Source organism: Penicillium rubens (assembly GCF_028828025.1).
Source record: "Penicillium rubens strain IBT 27055 chromosome Unknown utg000001l_segment0_segment0, whole genome shotgun sequence".
Taxonomy (NCBI): Eukaryota; Fungi; Ascomycota; class Eurotiomycetes; order Eurotiales; family Aspergillaceae; genus Penicillium; species Penicillium rubens.
This window is the reverse complement of record NW_026890599.1, coordinates 5,447,349-5,461,114: the sequence shown is the minus strand read 5'-3', so window position 1 is coordinate 5,461,114 and position 13,766 is coordinate 5,447,349. Positions and strand designations below refer to the sequence as shown.

The window sequence follows — 13,766 nt, the reverse complement described above, 5'->3', positions numbered from 1 at the left end:
GGGGACAATACTACCGTATTATGAAGGTTGCGACATATTTTGCTGCGAATGGATGGGGACTGAAACTTTGGATCCGCAAATAAATCGCCCACTTGTTACTCAGTTAGGTAAAAAGAGTTATCAAGTCGACATGTCTCGGGTCACCGGGCAAGTTTCCCTGACGGACCCGAACTTCGCCTGATCTCACGCGGGGCCACTTACTGTAGGCTATGCGATATGTTTCTGTTGACATCAGTCCAGGCGAAGACCCTCCTAACTATAGAAGGGGTCCCATTTATAAACTCTTTCTCGCGTCCTGCGCGATTCACTCCGAAAGTGTAGCATAAAGCCACAGGTCCCTACACTTCGGTCTCCCACTACCACCATCTTCCATCACAACCAATATGGCACCTTCGACTCATTTCAAGCTTAATACCGGCGCCCAGATTCCCACCGTGGGACTTGGTACGATACAAAGCGCTGGTTTCTGCGGGCCTTAGCGATTTTTTGCTGACAAGAGATACAGGCACTTGGAGATCTGAACCTGGCCAGGTACGTCAAGCAGTCTCGTTCGCCCTCAAGAACGGATATAGTCATATTGATGCTGCATTGTAAGATTCCCATGTCTCTTTTGTAGCGCATACTCTTGGCTAACAAATTATAGGATATACGGTGCGTTGTAACAAAGAAAAACAAGCAAGTTTTTGGGGTCTAACGCTCTAACGAGATAACTAGGAAACGAGCATGAAGTCGGCCAGGGTATCAAGGATAGTGGTGTCCCCCGCGAAAACATTTTCATCACCAGCAAGCTGTGGAACACCCACCAGCCCAATGTTGGGGAAGGTCTCCAAAAGACACTTGACGCTCTAGGGACGGATTACCTCGATCTCTACGTAAATTAACCCTTTCCCTCTTTTGGGCAGACGCGGCACGCCTGTCGACAGCTCGGCTAACATAACATCAGCTCATCCACTGGCCAGTCCGACTTGTTCCTGTAAGTCACTCCGCTATTTCCCTCCATCGGACATAAGTATGGCTAACTTGGACGCACAGAACGAGTCGAGCGCCCTTCTCCCAGTCAATCCCGATGGCACGCGATCTGTCGACCGGTCCTGGGACCAGAGTGAGACCTGGCGCCAAATGGAAGACGTATACAAGGCCGGCAAAGTGAAGGCGATCGGCGTGGCCAACTGGTCGATTCCCTACCTAGAGGAGCTCAAAAAGAAGTGGACCGTGGTTCCTGCTGTCAACCAAGTCGAGTTACACCCTTTCCTTCCTCAGCACGCACTGAAGGATTGGTGTGACAAGCATGGAATCCTCCTCGAGGCGTATTCACCACTTGGTTCCGAAGGTAAGTGCTCCTTCGCACGCTATGTGGAGTTTCCATAAGATGTAACGCTAGCTAATCTGGGTTGGTTTCAGGTGCTCCGCTCATGTCTGATCCCGCAATTCAGGAGATCGCTAATAAGAATGATGTTTCACCCGCCACTATACTCATCAGCTACCACGTCAACAGAGGCGTTGTTGTACTGCCCAAGTCTATTAGCGAAAATCGAATCGTGAGCAACAGACAAGTCATCCCTCTCTCACGCGAGGATATGGATGTGCTGAACGGCCTGGCTGCACAAGGAAAGGCGAAGCGTATCAATACGCCTCTGTTTGGATGGGATCTCGGTTTCGATGACTGGTACAAGCAGTGAGGTCCCCAGATTTGGATCTGGAGTCGTACAATCCTTTATGGGAAATGCCACTTTTTATAGACTGAAAAGGAGATTGAGATGTAGATAGTGAAATTTGCTGATCGCTAAAACCTGTCCTGCCTGAAATAGAAGAAATAGAATGTAATCCAATCGGGTTTCTGTGTCTCCCACAGCAAGTTGGTGGCAGAGTACATGCAGCGATCGAAGAAGTGTAAAACTGACTTTGACCTAAATACATCACTCGTGCTGAAATGGTAAGAAACCTTTTGTCTAGTTTCCCTCTCTGCTCCTTTACAGTTGTCGCAGTTCCTTGGGACGCAGATCAAGTCGCTAAGATTCTCTAACACAGTACGGAAATCTAGCAAGTTGAGGAACAAAAAAACTCGGTGTCGGTCTTTTTAAGGAACAATATATTTCATCCACCTAGGTATGAAACCTACACTTTGTAAGGAGGTGGGGATATGCCCTCCTTCAGCGCTTCCAATCGCAAAGCCAATAATTTGGAGGCATACCGGGTCATTGGAAGGAAACCAACCATGATCCACATGTTCGGCACTCCCGTCTCCCGGTAGGCCGTCTTGTATTCGCCTTCCTCATCAATACCCCAAATAGGTCCACATTGGCTGGCAATCTTCTCACCCAAAGTGGCTCGAATGGAGTCGATGGTGTTCGTAAATCCGGTGGCAAACACGACTAGGTCAAACTCCTTCTCACGGCCCCCGTTCAAGATCACCTTATCTTCGGTGAACTTCTCAATGAAGCCTGGCTCTACCTTGATGTTGCCATTGATAATTTCCTCGCAAGCACCGGCATCGAAGTAGAATCCACCGTTCCGGGTCTGACCTAGTGTGAAGTTGCCAGTATCACGCTGGCCGCGCCATGTTCGCAGGCCTCGAGCGTTAAGAGCTTCGAGCAGGGGCCTGTCGAGATCCTCAAGAACCTTAGCGGTGCGCCGGGCAAGTTCCTCGCCAGGTCCAACTGGGGTGGAGAACATGAGACGATCCTGCACTTCCAGATCGGGGAGATGGCCATTCTCGTCGGGTGCGTAAGCTCCAAGCATGCGTGGAACAGAATGGGTCAAAGACATGACGTAAGTCGGTGACCGTTGGAGGAGGGTCACATCAATCCCCAGGCGGGCGCACTCGTAAGCTGTATCAAAGCCCGAGGACGAGGTACCGACGACGCAGACCTTCTTTCCTACAAAGTCACGAGCACTCTTGTGGGCGCTGGAGTGACGGATCACGCCCTGGAAGTCAGCCATGCCAGGCACGGCCGGGGTGGAAGGGACGCCACATAGCGACGTGGCTATGATGAGTTGTTTAGGGTGCAGCGTGCGAGTCTCCTTGCCCTCCTTGTTGATTACAACGGTCCACTTACCCTCGGCGTCCTGCTCAGCATTCACAATCTCCGATTTGGTCCAGACATTGAGCTCCAGAGCGGAGGCATACCACTTCATGTATAGACCCTGCTTCTGAGCCGGGGTATAAGTGGGCCAATGCTGAGGGTAATTGAAATATGGCAAGGCATCGGGCCAGTGTGGGAAGTGCAGTGAAAGATACTCGTAACGCTTCTTCCAGATATCTCCGATTTCGTCGCTGCGTTCGATGATCAGGTGTTCCATACCAAGGACCTTCAAGCGCGCTGCCATAGCGAGACCACTAGTAGAAATAATTTAGCACTATATCATGGAGGCCACTTGGCATGGGTTCTTACTTTTGACCACCACCGATGATCAGCACCTCGGGGTCAACAGTGTTGATGGCCTCGGATCTCTGACTCTCCCAGCTAGTGATACCGGTCATGTGCCCATCTGGTGCGGCCTGCGCAGGGAACTGCTTGAGGCTCTCGGCAACAGTATGCATGGTGTAAATCCTCCAGCCATCTTGAGTGAGTACTGCATTGATGACGGCCGAAGCAAGGACTATCTCAGTCTCGAAGGACACAACAAATTGCAGCTGAGAGAAGTCGGGGTAAGGGCGAGACACCGAAGGTGCAGGCTCGATAAAGTTGAAATTTCTAGCCTTGGTTTGAGGCAAAAGGTCGGTAGCGGCTTTTAAGATGGCCTCTCTAAAGTTGAATGTGCGGAAGTCCCAGGAGAATGAGAGCTTGTCACGCCACACGCCTGTACACCCGAGGTCAGCTAAAATTGAGATTGCGGCGCCTTGTTTACGAAGGATCTCACCATAATCGAGGAACAGCCCCGCGAAACCTTGCGCATCTCCCTCCGATGTGGCTGCAGAGATATGGGCAACGATGCCCTCGGCCTCCTTTTGAGCATCACAATCGGTGGGGATCTTAACGGCTAAAATGTCGGTAGTGGGGAGACTGTGGTTGTACTTGAAGTCGTACATGAAGTCGTCCGCTACAGGCTTTGGGACCTGGTCGTGGTTGAGCACCGCGCTTTCAGACAGGAGGCTAGGCTTAGAGACGGGTTTGGCGCCAGCGGACTCTTGAATGTAAGGTGCCATTTTCTCTTATTATGATGGGAGTGATGCTGAAAAGGTGCCTCGTAACCAATGTTCACAGTCTGATCTCGCGAAGATTCGAATGATATCTACACTGTTCAACGACCGAACGATTGAATGATCTATATATCTACTACATATCATATCTACTATGTGTCCACAAAATGAGAAGTTGATCAACTCAAATCTCCGAATCGGGAAAGTGCCGCCGCATTTCAACCGTATTTAGTCTTATATCACACCCCGCACGATTGACTGGTCAACTCCTTAATCCTTGACTTGCTGTTTCTGGATATGCCCGGCGATGATATACCCTCGTGGCGAGATTCGCCGATATTGCCTCGCGGGTTCTGAATCGGATGAAGCCCATTAACAGTTACGATATTTATATCTCCAGCTAAAACTGTCTTTCCTTTGTAGTTAGCTCCGTGCCTACTCTCCAGTGTGTCCCTACTCCTACGGGAGGCCAGCTTCCCTTACAAGTCCCGAAAAGGCATAGAATCCCGGCCCTGGTTGCTCCTAGGATACCGATTGATATTCCTAAATCCCTCAGGCCCCGTAGGGATCATTTGTTAATTCAGGGGAGTCCTCGTGCATTCCCCGGAGCTATATCATGTCTGCAAGTGAGAAGACTAGGCAGTCTAGGAAGACCGAGTGGTTTGGGGGGACTAGATCGTTTGAATGGGCAAAAATATGATGTACTGTTGTAAATGATAAAACGCGGTGGTTTATTCGGGAGTCTAGTTCAACCTTTACACATGATGTGAGTACTCCGTACCTGCTACAAGGCCGATTTGATGGGTTGCAATACTGCAAACCTGAGACAGAGTACACTTCTTCCACAAGTGGCATGAAATTGGAGATGAAGACTTCTGATCTTATGTCTATTTTCTTCCTATCTTGTAAAATATGCAATCAACTACATACATTATTCCATGATGGGTAGACCATTGTCGTCGAAATAAACGGGAACACCCTTGCGGAATGAGTACTGCAGAGCAGCGCAGATCTTGCCCGCCTCGAAGGCATCCTCTGGTTGGCAAGTCAAGGGCATGTTATCAAGCACAGCATCGGCGAACTCAGCAAGGTCAGTCAGGAATGTCGTATCGAAGAGAGTGAACGCATCAGGCACAGATTGTGTGCGAATACCGAGATGGTCGCGAATCTCAACATTCGAGTTAGCGCTGATGATCGAATGTCCTTTGGTGCCACACAATCGAGTTGTATCCTCAAACCCGCTGGTGAGGGTGCGACCAAGGTAAGTCTTGAGAATCTTGCCATTGGCAAATTCCACCAGGCCCCATGCGTTGTCGGCGTCGCCATACTTGGCTAAGTCACCGTAGACAGCCACCTGACCGAAGGCGATGACTCTATTGACTTGCTTGTTAGGGCTGGGGATGCCTGACTTGACATCCAACAGGTATCGTCCGGCGTCGACCTAGTGACGTGTTGGTGAATAGGACAGTGAGTGAGGAAGAATACTGGGACTCACAGTGTGGATGCCAAAATCAAGGAAGATGCCGCCGGACTGCTCAGAAAATGACACAAAAAAGGCTAATCAGAACGGTCAGTCCATCAGCCTATACGAAAGATAACGACTGGGGGGCAATTAGGGAGGTACCGTTGGGGTCTGCTTGGTCGATACCAGTCGTCTCAACAGCGTGGATTTCACCCAAGGTTCCATTGTCGATCAGGGCCTTAGCCTGGCGGTAGGAGGTGTCATCTGGTGCGAGTCAGTCTCTGAACTCTGTAAAGCGCGAGGCCTAGTGTTACTTACATCGGCGAGTGAAGGGAACGAGGAACTTGAGGTCAGGCCTAGAAGCAGACTTCTCGACCACTGCCTTGGTAGTAGCGATGTCCACAGAGACAGGCTTCTCGCACATGACGTGCAAGCCTAGATCAAGGGCCTGCAATATCAAGGGCGCGTGAGTAGCCGTCGCGGTGCAGATGAGAACAGCCTCAGCATCGCTGTTCTTCAAGCATTCTTGAGGGTCTGAAAAATACTTGACAGACGGGGGCAGATTCTCTGCGGCCCATTTGTCAGTGCCTGGCTTCGTATCGCAGACGGCGACGAGTTCGATTCGAGGCTGCTGGAAGGCGAGGATGCGGGCTCGAAGGACTCCCAGACGACCGAGGCCGAAAAGCGCCAACTTGACACGGCGCTCCCCGTACGACATGGCTCAAGGTCTGTGGTGAGGTGAAGTTTCTTCAACGCGGTGGTGGTCGTTGCGGTGTAGGAAATGTAATGAAGAGAGATTGTCTAGTAAAGCGGTAGAGTGCGATAGATTGCGATTTTGTACCGTCTGAGATCCGGGTTATTTATTAAAACCTGCTCTCTGCTCTAGAGCAGATCTGTACCATCGGCGTAACCACAAGCTTCCCCACATGTTGGACACTATCCGAATTCGTGTATTGTGCAAGGTGTAACCGAGAATGTAGGAATCATCGCCGATGGTTGACCAAGGGGTTTTCTCGGTACTCTGCAAAACATATCGCCTATCGAGCTCTAACCCCGACCAGCGGCGATATTCGTGCAATATTATTAGAATTACTGGAAATGGTAAGTCGGCGAGAATTGCCTGATAGGGTCATCGCGATATATCTCCACTTTTCGGCAATGCTTCCTGTATAGCACAGTGGCCTCGAAATTGCGGAGTTGAGAAAAAAGAAAATAAATTCATATGCCTGGAGATGAGATGGCATTTGCTGCGTTGATAGTCTCTTTTTTCTCCGCACTAAAATCCCACCTATGTTGTAGAAATGGAAGTCTCTCAATGTGGCAATTAATACTAGTTAGAACCGCATTTATGAAATTGATCCATATCATTATATACAGAATGTGATTTTGAGTCGCCAATACTGTTGCTATTTAATATATTTCATTTCTACCGTTGGAAATTCTCAAATGATCCCTCAGTTAGAATGTTATACAAACAGGCCAACGTAGTACCCAAACAGCCCTGGAGGATATATACCTGCTAGAGTAACCTAGTGTGACGCGTCTAAGCTCTCAGCTCTTCGGTTATAATACCCCGCCTCACCGTTTCAACAGCGGATCTCATAAGCTCTCTCTCAGCAGGACCCTGCACATCCCCAAACTCCTCGTCCATTTCCTCGAGTGTTTTGCCTTTAGTCTCAGGAACCAATAGCAGTGCCCAGACCCCAGCCGAAAAGCACATCACCGCGAAGAAGATATAGGTTCGATAGCCCTGGGTTTCCATCATCGGGGGTGTAGCTACTCCAATGATGAAATTGGAGAGCCAGTTGACACAGGTGGCCAAAGCGACGCCCTTGGATCTAGACGCTGTGGTGAAAACCTCCGAAGGAAGTGCCCACCCCAAAGGTGAGTAGGAAACACCAAAGACTAGAATAAATAAGAAGGCGAAGGCAACACAGGCCCAGCCAGCTGCAGAATGAGCCATCCAATCACTGGAAAATAACCCGCTTAGGATCGAGATGATCATGTAGCAGAGGGCGCAGCCAAACCCACCCAAAATGGCAAGAGGGCGACGTCCCACTCGGTCAATTGTTGCAACGCAAATAAAGACCCCAACAAGCTGCAGGGTATTGAAGACGCCAGATAGTATCAACGACATCTCATCTGATTGGCCGAGTGACCGGAACAGAGTAGGCGCGTAGTAAATGAACGCGTTGACGCCGGAGAACTGTTGGAAAAAGGATACACCGACTGCGACAACCGTCCGGCGCCAATTTTTCTTCGTTAACAAATCTAGCCAACTGTGCACTTCCAGCTTCCAGCCCTTAACCCCAGGATGGGAGTGTTCTTCCACAAGGCGCTGAAAGACGACCTCCGCGAGGATGCCACGGTATTCGGCTTGCACGCGCTCATCTGTAGCCGGGAGGTTTCGGAGCCTGGCCAAGCTGGCCAGACATTCTTCGGAACGGCCCACGAGTGCAAGCCGCCGTGGAGAATACGGGAAGAAGTGTATACAAATGCCTAGTGCCGTAGCACATACCATCTGTAGGCCGAGGGGAAGTCGGAAAGAGATAGAGCCTTGTAGGAGTCGGGTTCCGAAGGTGATCCAATATGCGATCACAACCCCGGAGACGAGAGAAACGGACTCCAGAACTAGCAATGTCCCACGAAGGTTCGGTGGTGCAATTTCCGAGATGTAGAGAGGTGCTGTCTGAAGAGGAAAGTCAGCAAACTGCCACGAGAAGGCCGAGAAGAGAGAGCATTTACCATAGCCAAAGTACCCACGCCGATACCACCGATCGCTCTCCCAGCAACTAGACTTCCATAGTTTGGGGCAGCTGTCTGAATGATTGCACCAATGTCAAAGAAAACCACAACAACAGTCAATGCCCACTTCCTGGAGACCTTGTCTGCAAGGTAAGGCATGAACAGACAACCAACAAACGACCCAAGCAACAGCATTCCAGTCATGAACCCCGTGCCAAATGAAGTCTTAGTCTCGGGGAAGACTGCATGGAACTGGTCCATCACATTGATGATGGAGATGACACCTTGGTCATATCCAAACGAGAAACCACCCAGCGAGGCCAATAAGGCCGCCCCAACCACGTAGCCGGATGAAAAAAGACCTCGCACCCCATTAGGGCCGTACGCATCGGTGGAATGGCCGAGCGCATAATGCGTTTCGACGGTGGTGATGACAGTTACTTCCTCATGTTCTGAAGATGGTTCAGCCACGGACTTTTCCATCTTTGTGCCTATGTCTTCGTCCATTTGGTCATTGAAGGGGAATAGAAGTGTGATTTGTTACGGACACAGATCGTGTAGATAAGGCGATGTATGGAAGCGAGGTGGATAAACCTGGGACTCCAGATTCTTATATTTTTATATTAGGTACATGCTGCCGTGGAATTTGTGGATCCGGGTTTCAGGGGCCAAATTGGCCAAGTTGAATTGAAGCCTTTCATTTGTTAGGGTTGAAGATGAGTGCTAAAGTTTGGAGTTAAAGCCGGGGAGGAATCCGAGAAATTACGGAATAGGGAAAGCTGCGGCGACAAGAAGTGCCGTGTTATTCGGCGATCCCATCCGCATAATATAATTAGACCTCACAATATGTTTTATAGAGTACTGCCAAGCAGTCCATGCGTCTATTAGCAGCATAAATCATCCCTACTGATTCCAGGCTTCAAGAAGTATCTCTTCTGTAGATCACATTTGACAGTTCCCTAACCAGTAAGCTTAGTTCCAGCCCATCTTCCGCTCTCACATATTACCTAGGTAGGTTTTAAGCTTCAATCATGCTCACAACATTCGAACATTCGGAGACGGTGATACAAGGGCAAGAGGCGAAGGGCAAGAGAGAGTCTCTTTCTTACATTTTCGAGTGGATAGCCCTGGAGCAAATCATCGATTACAAAACAATTGGCGGGACTACCTTACGTATAATATCTAGCTCCTTTGGGAGTCGGAGCCCTAAATTGGACCGGAGAGAAAAGAAATCTTTTCCTTCCTCTCTTTTCTCTGCTAAGTGCCCCTTCCACCTCTTCCACTTCCACCTCTTCCACTTCCACCTCTTCCACTTCCACCTCTTCCACTTCCACCTCTTCCACTTCCACCTCTTCCACTTCCAAAATGCTGAGCATCATCAGACCCTGTTCGCTTTCTTCACCGACCGCACCAATGCAGCACTCTCAGAGGGAACGTTGGGAGGATCACTTGCCTCGATGATGAAATGCAATTACTGAGCATTGTGGTGCTGTCCGATCCAAACAAGAAGTCCAGCTAAGCTGAGCATCAAACCAGGGTGTCTCTTCATCGGCCAGGGCCTCCGATCGTAACAAGGAAACCACTTGCCTCGATGATGAAATGCAATATACTCCGAGGAGCACTGTGACCCTATTCAATGCAAACAACAAGCCAGTCAAGGCTGAGTGTCATGCCTGAAGTCGTCCATACTGACCTGGAATTTCTGTCAAGCGAGTCAAACGCCTGCCACATTCTGGGATGTGATAAGTTGGGAAGGAAGTATAGTCCTGGTCGGTTGTTAGCCAAGGACGAAGAAGGGAAGAACTTAGAAGGCCTTGTGAGGAACTGAAAAAAACAAAAAAAAAAAAAAAAAAAGAACGATGCTCTAACAGAGCAGCTTAAGAAACATGAGCTCAGGCTAGATGACCTAGAAACGGAATCACTGCCTTCGAGAGATGACACTTTCAGAGTCTCATCTTCTCTCTTCTTCTTTCACCAACTAGTCTACTATTAGTTAGAACTAAGCCTATATATTCAAGGTCATGTTTAGATCAGTTTGAACCAGAGGCACGTCCGATCTAGTCTGATCGACTTTGACTTGACCGATAGCATATTTGGTACTTTCTTTGTTTTTATTCCCTGTTCCTATATATGCATGTATATAGCCAAAACAGACAGAAGCCAAATGAGAAGAGAAAGCTCTGTACAATCCCTACCAGAAATACACATAATATACAACCCTATCCAAGATAGTAATACAAATCCCACATCTAACATAGAAAGGGAAATCAGAAAACAACATTGACAAGTTTACCCCCCTTGACAACAATAACCCGCCGTCTCTTCTCCCAGTCATTCTTCTCCCGAAGCCACAACTTCCCCTCAGCGGTCTCCAGTACTCGACTGACAATCCAATCCTGCTCTTCCTGCGTAGGAGCATTCTTGCCTTGCGGCGTCGCTGTCGCTGGTTCCATGCGAGGAATTGTCACAGCACAGCGGAGCTTTCCGTTGATCTGGACGGCGACCGTTTGGCCGCCGCGAGAGGAGAGGGTTTCGGCTTGAGAGGGTGTGAGGAGGGTGCTGGGCCAGGGTGATGAAAGGATTGATGGCACTGGTGTAGAGGTGGTATTTTTGGTTGCGTGCAGGATTTCCCATGATTCAGAGGCTAAGGCCGGGGCGATAGGAGCTAGTAGACGGAGGAGGGATGAGACGCATAGGTATAGGATGAGAGGGGAGGAGGCGGGTGTCGACGCCAGGGTGTTGGTCAGCTTGGTTAGGTCTGAGATGACTGTGTTCAGACCATAGGGGTTGCTTTCGATGCAGGTGGTGACGGATGCGATGGTGTTGTGGGTGGCTAGGACTGCGTCTGCGTCTGAGTCGCTCAGGTCCTGGAGTGATGACGGGAGAGGAGCGACGTGGGTAGAGGATTTCAGATCTGCTTCCGAGACAGAGAATGATGCATCCGTTAGGGTCTGCTGCGTGTCTTGGATGAGTTTCCAGAGTCGACCGAACCAGCGCTCAACGCCGACGATCTTAGCTTCGTCCCATTCCAGAACTTCACTGACTGGCGCGGAGAACAGGATATGTGCGCGAGTAGCATCGGCGCCGTACTTTGATGTGGTGGTCGTAGGATCCACGCCGTTGTACTTGCTCTTGGACATCTTTTCAAATGAAATATTAGGGGCGACTTGTGTCCCCTTTATCAAAGGCTTGTCTGGATTGGTCAGATCAACTTCCGACGGGAGAAGGAACCGGCCTGTCGAGGGCTCAGAGAAGGTCTTTCCGTGGACCATGCCCTGGCTGAGAAGTATTTTGAAAGGTTCTGCGGGTGCAGCAGAGTTGCTAGCTGGGAGCAGCTCAGACTGAGAGAGGAATTTGTAGATGAATCGAGCATAGAGAAGATGCAGAATGGCATGTTCAACACCACCGATATACACATCCACCGGCTGCATCGCTGCAGGAGAGAATGGGGCTTCCTTGTTAGCAGAGTCCAAGAACCGCAAGAAGTACCAGGACGAGTCTACGAAGGTGTCCATGGTATCTGTGTCGCGCCGAGCGGGGCCATTGCAACTAGGGCATTCTGTGTGGAGCCATTCCTCTGATGATTCTAGAGGGTTTCCCTTTTTTCCCTTGAGCCACTCTCCCTCGATCTTCGGCAGCTTTACTGGAAGATCCTTGTCGGGCACTGGCACAGGTCCACAGTCCTCGCAGTGGATGATGGGGATGGGCGCACCCCAGTATCGCTGGCGACTGATCAACCAATCCCGCAGGCGCCAGCTCTCAACGAATGCAGCCTGACCGACCTGCTCCAGGTCATTGACAATCAGTTTTGATGCCTCCCTGGAGTGTAACCCTTGGTATTTCCCGCACCGCAAAGTTAAGAAGCCCTCTTGAGTGAAAGCTTTTGCATCGGACGTCGGGACGACGCTGCTGATTGCCTCATTGCTAGTTGGCTCAGCCTCGATAACAACAGGGATCGAGTCATGTTTCACATTTTCCTTAAAGAACATCATGTCCCTGGTGTCATGGCCTGGAACACCCATGACTGCTCCCTCGCCATAGTCGCTAAGGACATAAGGAGCCACAAAGACAGGAAGCTTCCTCAGCAGGTGGGGAGTTTCTGTATCGATTTTGCATAATGGATGAGACACCTCAATGTCGGACAGCCGGTATCCTGCTTTGGAGTCGGGTGCAAGGGAAGACGCATCACTCAGGAATTTGCGCAGTCTCTCGTCTTTTTCGGCAGCCTTCAACACGATAGGATGATTCAAAGAGAGTGCCAGGTATTCCACACCATACAAAGTGTCTGGCCGAGTAGTGAATACATTCACATCGACTTGGTCACCCGCGCGTCCAATGGTCACAGGGAATGTGACCTTGGCACCGTAAGACTTTCCAAGCCAATTGCGTTGCATTGACAGGACACGCTCTGGCCATCCCCCGGCAAGAGAATCGAGGTCTTTTAGAAGTGCTTCCTTGAAATCAGTGATCTTAAAGAACCACTGCTTCAAGTTCAATTTCTCAACCTTGGCCCCAGACCTCCACGAGAATCCATTGGCATCAACCTGTACGAAAATCAGATCAAAACCAAAATATACCCTCTGATCCCAACTCACCTGCTCATTTGCCAAAACAGTCTTATCAACAGGGTCATAATTAACCAACGCTTCCGCCTGGTACGCCAAATTCTTCTGATACAACATCAAAAAGATGCGCTGGGTATGCTCATAGAAATCCGGGGAACACGTAGCCAGTTCCTAGCCATAACAATTAGCCATCCATCCCAACCAAACCCACGACGCAACCCGCCGAATCCAACCCAACATACCCGATCCCAATCAAACTCCGCCGAAATACACCCCAGCTGCTCCTTCATCTTCAAAATATTCTCCTGCGTCCACGCCGCAGGATCAATGCCTCTCTCAATCGCCGCGTTCTCCGCCGGCAGCCCAAATGCATCCCACCCCATAGGATGGAGCACGTCATGTCCGCGCATTTTATAGAACCGTGAGATCACATCGGAGATTGTGTACACGCGCAGATGGCCCATGTGCAGTGTGCCTGACGGGTATGGGAACATGGACAGGATGTAGGATTTGGGCTTTTGTGTTGCGTCGGATGTAGAGCGCGGCGAGGTGCGGTCATTTTCCCATTTTGCTTGCCATTTTTTGTCCAGGGCTGGGAGGTCCAGTCGCCGCGGTGAGGTGCTGCTTAGTCGGGTGAGGGTGTAGACTGGTGAGAGCGCTCGTAGGGTTGGACGCGTGTGAATGCGGCCAGGCGCGACGGCGCTGGTTAATCTGAGTCGTGAGAGGGATTGCATGGCTGGCTAATCATTATGTATCTGGAAGGGTTAGAGATTAAAGTAACTGGAGCGATTGGCCATGTCCGCAATTTCAAGGTCTGACTGACTGTTTCGCGCATCTTCAAAACTTCCCCGGA

General features: G+C 50.1%; 5 protein-coding genes across 5 annotated transcripts; 1 reads left to right on the top strand and 4 right to left on the bottom strand.

Annotated features, from left to right (window-relative positions):
- Positions 1 to 383: 383 nt before the first annotated feature.
- Positions 384 to 1,679, top strand: N7525_002088 (putative glycerol dehydrogenase (GCY1); the record flags this gene model as incomplete). Its single annotated transcript, XM_002557248.1, has 7 exons — positions 384 to 444; positions 506 to 590; positions 644 to 651; positions 715 to 872; positions 944 to 973; positions 1,033 to 1,330; positions 1,402 to 1,679. 7 exons carry the CDS (start codon positions 384 to 386, stop codon positions 1,677 to 1,679), a joined length of 918 nt encoding a protein of 305 aa, XP_002557294.1.
- A 436-nt stretch (positions 1,680 to 2,115) lies between these two features.
- On the bottom strand, positions 2,116 to 4,147 carry N7525_002087 (flavin-containing monooxygenase; the record flags this gene model as incomplete). The annotated part of the gene is made up of 2 exons (XM_061212166.1): positions 2,116 to 3,337; positions 3,393 to 4,147. 2 exons carry the CDS (start codon positions 4,145 to 4,147, stop codon positions 2,116 to 2,118), a joined length of 1,977 nt encoding a protein of 658 aa, XP_061071392.1.
- A 925-nt stretch (positions 4,148 to 5,072) lies between these two features.
- Positions 5,073 to 6,321, bottom strand: N7525_002086 (putative NAD binding Rossmann fold oxidoreductase; the record flags this gene model as incomplete). The annotated part of the gene is made up of 4 exons (XM_002557250.1): positions 5,073 to 5,582; positions 5,637 to 5,698; positions 5,766 to 5,867; positions 5,922 to 6,321. 4 exons carry the CDS (start codon positions 6,319 to 6,321, stop codon positions 5,073 to 5,075), a joined length of 1,074 nt encoding a protein of 357 aa, XP_002557296.1.
- Positions 6,322 to 7,146: 825 nt separating this feature from the next.
- Positions 7,147 to 8,855, bottom strand: N7525_002085 (sugar porter family MFS transporter; the record flags this gene model as incomplete). Its single annotated transcript, XM_002557251.2, has 2 exons — positions 7,147 to 8,292; positions 8,349 to 8,855. 2 exons carry the CDS (start codon positions 8,853 to 8,855, stop codon positions 7,147 to 7,149), a joined length of 1,653 nt encoding a protein of 550 aa, XP_002557297.2.
- Positions 8,856 to 10,615: 1,760 nt separating this feature from the next.
- On the bottom strand, positions 10,616 to 13,647 carry N7525_002084 (leucine--tRNA ligase NAM2; the record flags this gene model as incomplete). The annotated part of the gene is made up of 3 exons (XM_002557252.1): positions 10,616 to 12,892; positions 12,944 to 13,084; positions 13,156 to 13,647. 3 exons carry the CDS (start codon positions 13,645 to 13,647, stop codon positions 10,616 to 10,618), a joined length of 2,910 nt encoding a protein of 969 aa, XP_002557298.1.
- Between the last annotated feature and the right edge of the window lie 119 nt (positions 13,648 to 13,766).